The 8,043-nt window shown below is 53.7% G+C and overlaps 1 protein-coding gene across 1 annotated transcript; it reads left to right on the top strand.

Annotated features, from left to right (window-relative positions):
- Nucleotides 1-3,789: 3,789 nt before the first annotated feature.
- On the top strand, nt 3,790-7,076 carry Hoxb9 (homeobox B9). Its single transcript, XM_005368361.2, has 2 exons — nt 3,790-4,306; nt 6,841-7,076. The coding sequence occupies exons 1-2, from the start codon at nt 3,790-3,792 to the stop codon at nt 7,074-7,076; spliced, it is 753 nt and encodes a 250-aa protein (XP_005368418.1).
- The last annotated feature ends 967 nt before the right edge of the window (nt 7,077-8,043 follow it).

The following is an 8,043-nucleotide window of genomic DNA, read 5'->3' as shown; positions in this document are numbered from 1 at the left end:
AGGCTTCCAAATCAGTTAATATTTTAGAGCCAAAATTTAAGACCATGAATTTCCAGAATTTTGTCTTCTCCAGAGGTATGTTGGATTTTTGTTTGTTTGTTTTTAAATGTGCACACCAGCTTTAGGGGCATATTTTTAAAATCAAGAACAGCATCGCCATTAATCTACATATTTCGCAGGGGTTATACATATAACCACATATGCACAAGTAGATCATAAATGCCCGTGCCCAGGCACGTCTAGTATTACAGTTGGGAAGACGATGATATATACTATACACGGATGGAACGGAGCATACTTGAACACTAGGTTCCCCTACAGAAATATTGGTTTGAAGCAGACACGCCGGAGAATTACCTGCTCAAATCCAGCTGCATCAATCTCAGCCCTAGCTTATTAATTAACCACAAACTATCTTCTCATCATTTACTGTTTTCCTCCCCCTCCCTTTTTAACCCCTAGATTTTCTCTTATTACTGATAGAGCCCCACCACCACCACCACCAAAAAGAGCAGGCACTTACTGGCTGGTTCTGCCTCCTGCTCCTCCTTGGTCCTTGGCTGTCCTGGGCCCCAACATGGCCAGGGGCTTTGCTTTCTTCCTCCCTGCTTTTTCCATGCTTCTAACGGAGCTCCAAAGTAAGCCATGACAAGAGGGCAGGGAATACAGGGTTTTCTTTCTTTCTCTTTAGGATTGGGGTGGGTTGCAGAGTAGCTTTACCCCACTGTCTGGTCACTTTTATTAAGTACATTTAGACTCTGGGTTCCAGGGGCCACAATGGTGGGTGCTCTGGCATGGTAGGTACAATTGCCTAAGAAGGAAAGAAGATTTAAGGGGTCCATGGGTTCCCAGAACATCCCAGCAAGGGGGCACCCACCCTGATGACCATGTTGTCATTTGCCTCTGTTGAAGCTGAACTCCAGTTTGAGGCAGCGATTCCCTCTGGAAAGCTTGGCAGCAAGGGTGATTGAGACTCCCTGCCTGCTGCTGCTGCATCTTCAGCTGCAGGGGGACGAGATGGGGTCCAGACTCCAGAGATGAGGGGGAAAGTTCATTTTCTCGCCTTTTGAGAAGGCAGATCTCGCAATCAAACCTGTGTCCTCCACATGGTTACTATCATCCCTCAGCATCTTGAGGAAAAACCAAAACTAATGCTGACTCAGAAAAGAGACATGGGTGTCCTCTTCACCCAGCACTGGAAACCACCAGGGATTAGGAACAACTTCTTAGACACCACACACAAATCTAAACTCAAATGATCATCTCACTTTTGCAGGGCACAAACCAGCAGCCCAAATGTTCTTCCCCTGACTCTTTCCCTAAACTGAAGGGGCTCCTTGCTTCCTCTCTCCTTGTAGAGATTCTGCAGCAAAACCCAGGAGAGGAATGGGGGCCAGGAGGGCAGCAGGCAGAGCCAGAGCCTGCACAGCTTGGGTCTTAAAAAACAGTCTTGGTCTATGGCTTTTCCATAAATAAAACTGCCCCAGCCCACAGCTCATGTGCCCTTTTGGACCCTAATTTATATACTACAGAAAACCATATACCCACCTCGACATGCTTCATAACGTTGTTATTTATGGCAGGGGAGGAGATTTTTTTTTTTGCCTGAAGACTATATTTATTACAGGTAAAACTGATAGCAGACTCCACACATCCAGCAAAACAGGGACAGGTGCTTTGCCCTAAATGTGATTCATTTAGTATCTCCCTGGCAGGTCCGGGAAGCTCCCTTGACTTTCCCAAGCATCCAACCGCTACTTAGAAGAATTTGCATCAGATTTTTGTTTCCCCATTTAGATACTATGGAAAAAAACAGGTCTTCACGTTGCTTGGTTCGGGATCTGCTGGGCTGTCTCTCTCCAAGAGCGTGGGTGGAATTGAAGGGGCCGGCTGGGCGCCAGCATTGATCTTTAAAAAATCATTTTGAAATCGCCATAATGTGAAGAAATATGGCGCTACGCCCTCGTATTTCACACGTAATGACACGAGATGGCTTCATTTGGAAAGACAAGCGGGCGCGAGTGTGTGTGCGTGCGGATCCGCAGCCTTTTTACTGGGCAGAGGGGGTGGTGGCCAAAAAGATATAACCCCAAGTTAGAAAGGGTCCACTTTTTTTTTTCCAAAAGGAGGGTAGGGTAGGAGGAGGTCATGGCTCCAGGAGCAGCCTGTCTAATAAAGGTTCAGAGTCAGAGAACAGTCAAGAAATCTGTCCCTAGTCCTAACACGAGGAAACCAAGCCTGTCTAGGGGCCGGGCTTCCCAGAGCCTCACACCCGGGAAGACGTCAGCACCCAAGCAGAAGCTGCAGAGGCAGTAGCTGGGAGACCCGCCAGGAAGCCAGCCAGTGGCCTCGGGGGAGTCCCTCCGTAGGGCCGCAGAATAGCTGCTAATAAAAAGCACTATTTGGAAGCTCCACGAGAGGATTGGAGGAGGGGGGAGCCTTCGGGTGGGGGGAACGGACTGCTCCTGGGGACTCCGCTGTACTTGGTACTGTCCTATGTCGGCATTTGTACTGTTTCCAGAGCGGCAGTTCTGGGCGAGAAGAGCTGGGAATTTAGCTTGCCTCCTTCCGCTTTTGGAAGGGAAGGAAAGTAACCCGGTGTCCCTTACTGTGCTGTCTGGGGACCCTGTCCCCATCTCTGGAGAGTTCCTTTAATCATTTCTCACATTAGCCCCCCCTCCTCTGGACAGTTTTACGGCCTCAGAGGAAGGACAGAAGAAATGGCCGTGGACCCCATCTCTTCCTAAAGGCCCAAGAAATTTCACGGAGTTAAATAAGACTGGTTAGTCGTGTGAAACTCTTTCATAGACTAGTTACAGGGTCTGGTGAGTCCCTTTGGCCTTAGGCAGGCTCTAATTTCAGACCAGATAATGGTTCTTTGGACACTGGCCCAATTGAATTTCCCTTTCTCCTTTCTTAGCTCCTGAAGGATCAAGAGAAGAGCCTAGTCATGTAAATCTCCCCAAACTGTGCCCTGAACCCCCTCCGAAGAGGATAACTGTCCTATAAAATCCCCAACTTCTTCCCCATCTTTTTACTTCATCTCCTGTGGGTCGCTGTGCTGCTGTTGTTTAATAAACATCTCTGTCAAGGGGAGGGAGGACAGGAAATGAGGGCCTGCGGGGTGGAGGTGGAGGTGTTGGGGGGGTGACAAGACTACCTCCTCTTTAATTACCCAGTCGGGTCTCTCCCGCTGCTCTGAGGCTGAGGCGCTCTTCCTCCCTGTACGCAGGTCCTCCTCCCCCTCCCTCTCCAACCCGCCTGGGGAGAGGGCTCTGCAGCCTCGGTCCCTCTAGAGGCAGCCTGCTGCTTGCCTCCGCCTCTCCTCCGCCCCCATCGCCCCATGTTGAGAACCCCCCTTCCTGCAAAAACGGGAGGGGCCCCGGGCGGCCGGGCAGCTCTGGCTGAGGTTACGTGGCCGCCGGAGCCCTGACGTGATAGCACATTGCATCAGCATAAAACAATCCATCCTGGATATGGAATGCGGTGAGGACGGATGACAGCGAGAGCGCAGCCCCCTCGCCCGATTGATTTATGTCGGAGCTGACGCTTTATCAGGCAGTCCGCAAAACTTTGACCAATCATTTTGCAAGAAGCTCCGAGCCGGGCTGCTCCACTGTACTTTGTTGGCTGAGAAGTTAAGCAGGGGGTGGGGGTGGGAGGGTGGGGGTCTGGGGGGGTCGCGTCCGAAAGCCCTCTACACCGGGTCCGTGTGCCACCTCTCCCTGCTTGGGCGCCGAGGCGCGAGCGCTTCCCTTCCCCCTGCGAGCGCGCGGATAATGTCTGAGAATGTCCATTTCTGGGACGCTTAGCAGCTATTATGTCGACTCGATCATAAGTCACGAGAGCGAGGACGCGCCTCCAGCCAAGTTTCCTTCGGGCCAGTACGCGAACCCGCGGCAGCCGAGCCACGCCGAGCACCTGGACTTCCCCTCTTGTAGCTTCCAGCCCAAAGCGCCGGTGTTCGGCGCCTCCTGGGCGCCGCTGAGCCCGCACGCGTCGGGGAGCCTGCCGTCCGTCTACCACCCCTACCTGCAGCCCCAGGGTGCGCCGGCGGCGGAGAGCAGGTACCTCCGCACCTGGCTGGAGCCCGCCCCGCGCTCCGAGGCCACCCCGGGGCAGGGCCAGGCGGCGGTGAAGGCGGAGCCGCTGCTGGGCGCGCCGGGGGAGCTGCTCAAACAGGGCACGCCCGAGTACAGTTTGGAAACTTCGGCGGGCAGGGAGGCTGTCCTGTCTAATCAAAGAGCCGGCTACGGGGACAATAAAATTTGCGAAGGAAGCGAGGACAAAGAGAGGCCGGATCAAAGTAAGTTATAAAAAAAAAAAAGTGAGGAAATCCCCCCCCACACAGGCTGCAGGCCAGGCCTGGAGGAGGGGAGGGGAGAGGCCATAAAGCGGACAATGTGAAGGGACAGCGCGCCGGGGGACGCAGGGCTAGAGGAGGGTGAAAGGAAGAGGAAGGAAGGGACCGGGATAGGAAGAAGCTGTGTGCCATGGAGCGGCGGGGGGGGGGGGGGGGACGGGACGGGGGGACGGGACACACAGGCCGCCCCCACTCTTCCTAGTGGCGCGTGGACTGAACCTCAAGGATCAAGTCTCATGAGTCCTTCTTCTTTCTCCCTCACGCTCTTGCTGGAAGGGGGGGGGGGGCTGGGACAGTCGCTTGAGGAACGAGGGGGTCCGGGCCGGTGGCCAGCGTGACCGAGAGCCCGCGCGGGCACGGGCCGGAGCACACCCGGCAGAGCCGCCTGCGCCACGCGCAGACGGTCCCCGCCGGCCAAGGGGAAGGGGGAGGGGGCTCATTAGGATTTTATTTGCGATGCAACAGCTTGGCAGAGGATTGTTCCTAGCAGATCTCACGCTGTAGCCGCGTCGGGTCGGCTGCCGGCGCCGGGAGGGGCGGGGGAAGCCCAGGACGCGGTGACGGAGCCCCCTCCCCGGTGCGCCGGCCCCTCCCCGGGAGCCTTCCCTCCAGGGTTCTCCGCCCTCCTAGGGCATCCTCGCCAGGGTGGCCGCTTCTCCCTCTGCGGTTCCCAGTGCTCTCGGCGGGGCTCCGGAGCACTAGCCCGGACGGTTTGCTTCCCAGAGAGTCTGAATCAGGGCCCACCTCCAGAATGGAGAAGGTCTCCCGAAGGGATCTGGGGGAGGAGTGGGGGGGGGGGAGGACTGCGTAGGGGCGGAGAACTCTACCCTTGGTGGTGGAGAGTTTCTTACCACCTCCCATTCCTAAAAGCATCCCTTGCTAAAAAGGAAGAAAAAAAAAAACCCAAGTGGAAAGCGCTGCTGGCTGAGAGAGATTCTTTTACTTATTTTTTTTTTTTAAGAATGGGAAAAGCAAACCGGTTGGAGGCTCTTAGTTCCCAAACAATTACAGACAGATTGACAGGTCAAGTCCTCACCTCTTACTCTTTTGGGCAAGTAGTGTAGTTCTTGCTTGCCCTGTCAGATTTCCCACCAAAAGAGTGGCCAATGGGTCCTCCGTGGGCATGCTTGCCCTCTGAAAAGTAAGGAGAGACCCCTGCAGTCCCTGTACCTCCAACCTGCCAGGTTGAGTCATTAGAAGCTGATATCCGAGAACATAGCTCTTCCCTAACCTCCTGAAACACCCAAACAGAATCCTCACTCCATGGCCCCAAACTCGTCCTGGAAAGCCCATTACTGCATGGCAGCCATTTGGCTAGGATCAATTATTAACAGTTTTTTTCCTCTTTCATATTTAATGTGGCTTCGGGTCCTATCCCAAGCAATCACATTAAGGAAATAGCGCTGCAAATTGGTAAGACACGCTACTTAGTGTAGAATGAACTGAATTTAAAAATATACACGGATAGTCAGGGCTTCTCGTTGGGGGGGGAGCTGGCAGAGTGGATCTTATTTGTAATAGGCTCTGCTTTTTGAGGGGGCAACTTTCCTGAGTCCCAGGGTCTAGGGAGAGATGCAGGAGAGAAAAAGAAAACCCTGCACGTTATTCCCTTGTTTTGCCCTCTTCCACCCCGTCACACTTTTCTCTGCCTCCCCATAGGGTAGGTTAGAAGGTCTTAGTAAGCTGTAGAGTGCTTTCTGTTACCCGCCTCATCTACTTCTCCCCACCTTGGGGCTCGAGCAATTTTGCTTTTCAGTTTCCCTGAACTTGTGTTAACCAAACTGTGAGCTGAGTAGCAGAAAGAAGAGGCTATTGCCACCATAAGTTATCTGGGAGCCCCGGGGCTTCCCTGTCCACCGGCTGCAATTGATAGATGGTTGTAATTGGGTTTCTTGTGAGTTGGGAGTGTGCTGTGGCGTTCGTGGCTGTAAATGTGACTCTTATTTGTGGTGTGTGGTGATGGGGAGGGGTATCATACAGACTCACATGTCTGCTGCCTTCTGGACTAGAGCTGAAAGATTGCTACCCAGGCAGGGTTTACTGGGACTGGGCTGAAGGGCCAAGAGATCTCTTGGCTGGGGCTGAACAGGACGACTCCTTTCCCTACACAATTCTTTCTCTTTCCTCCCAGACCTAGAGCCAAGGTCAGCCACCTTTAGTTGGCAGTGTGGCTCCAGCTACACTGACCTTTTCTTACCTGAGTCCAGGTCTGTCTGGACACAAGTAGAGAAAGCTTGAGAGCCTGGGGCAGTGGAAGCTTTGGAGATGCTGGGGTGGCGTGGCTCTATCCTTAAAGGGCTGTTTACCTGGAGCTGTCTGTGTTAACTCCTGGCCCACCTAGGGGTGCTTTCTGGGATCTTGGAGGCCTGGGTGACTTTCTCCATTGCAAGATGGGGAGTAGAGATGGAGTGCACCCTCTTGGTCTGGGGCCCTTCACCCCCTTCTTTCCTTTGATTCTATCGCTGCTTCTCTTTCAGCCAACCCTTCTGCCAACTGGCTGCACGCCCGCTCTTCCCGGAAAAAGCGCTGTCCCTACACCAAATACCAGACGCTGGAGCTAGAGAAGGAGTTTCTGTTCAATATGTACCTCACCAGGGACCGCAGGCACGAAGTGGCCAGACTCCTCAATCTGAGTGAGAGACAAGTCAAAATCTGGTTTCAGAACCGGCGGATGAAAATGAAGAAGATGAATAAGGAGCAGGGCAAAGAGTAAAAGACCAGCCCCACCCTTCCCTACCTCACTCGGATTATTTATGTGGTGGCTGCCAGGCCACTGCTGTCTGGGATGTATCCAAGTGAGTGGGGAAGGGCATCTCCTCATTTACCCCTGGAGCCTGTCTCCCCTCCCTTGCCTATCCCTGTTTCTCTCTCTTCCCCTTGGGTGTCAGGAGGAAGTTTTGTTAAGTTAGAAGCTAGCTGTAGTTGGTTCCTAGGAAAGTGATAAGCCTCAAAGAAAGAGAAACCCATGTCAAGCTCCTGCATCCCTGCTAAGTTTTTTCTGGAAAACCCCAGTCCCCCCCCCTTTTCCAACTACCTGCCTGTTCCCTCCCTGCACCTATCCAGAAGTCACCCAGGAAGAGTTTAACTGTACACACCCCAACAGATGCCCCAGGACATAGAGTTGGGGGTCCACAACGGAGAAAGACAGTTACATCCTATGTGCAGACATTGTTCTCCGAGCCCAGCTGGGCAGTCCCAGAGCCAGGCAGGTTCTCCCCCTGAGGCAGACACACACAGGATGAGGTCTGGAGGTGAGCTCCTGAATGAGGCACTGCAGTCCAGAGTCTCCAGGTCCTTGTACTTATCCCTATGGAATCGTCAACTCCGCCCCAGGTCTTGGGGGGCTGTGGGCAGATGGGGCCAGCCCAGTCCCCAAGCTGCTGGGAGCTAGAAAGGGCGAGAAAAAGGGCAGGCAGTGGTTTTCTGAAGGCACCTTTAGTGGAGCCCCTCGCAATTATCTTTGCAGGAAATGTTTAGTTGTGCACGGTCTCCTTCCTTCCCCCTGAATGAGGTCACACTGTGGGTGTAGAGCCTCCACAGTGCCACCCCCCCCCCCCGTCACAGGTCCCCTTGGCAGACTGTAGTAGTTTTTCTTGCTGACCACAGATTTTGCATTCTCCATTCCTTCCAGCTCCAAAATCAACTCTCCTTTCCGCGGCTAAATCCATCTTGTGCCAGCT

The sequence above is a fragment of the Microtus ochrogaster genome, unplaced genomic scaffold, assembly GCF_000317375.1.
Source record: "Microtus ochrogaster isolate Prairie Vole_2 unplaced genomic scaffold, MicOch1.0 UNK31, whole genome shotgun sequence".
In the NCBI taxonomy this organism is placed as follows: Eukaryota; Metazoa; Chordata; class Mammalia; order Rodentia; family Cricetidae; genus Microtus; species Microtus ochrogaster.
This window is presented reverse-complemented; position numbering and strand designations above follow the sequence as displayed.

Coding starts and splice junctions, on each gene's coding strand:
- Hoxb9 (XM_005368361.2), top strand. CDS start 3,790: ATGTCCATTTCTGGGACGCTTAGCAGCTATTATGTCGACTCGATCATA. Junction 4,307..6,840: donor CAAAGAGAGGCCGGATCAAA/GTAAGTTATAAA, acceptor CTTCTCTTTCAG/CCAACCCTTCTGCCAACTGG.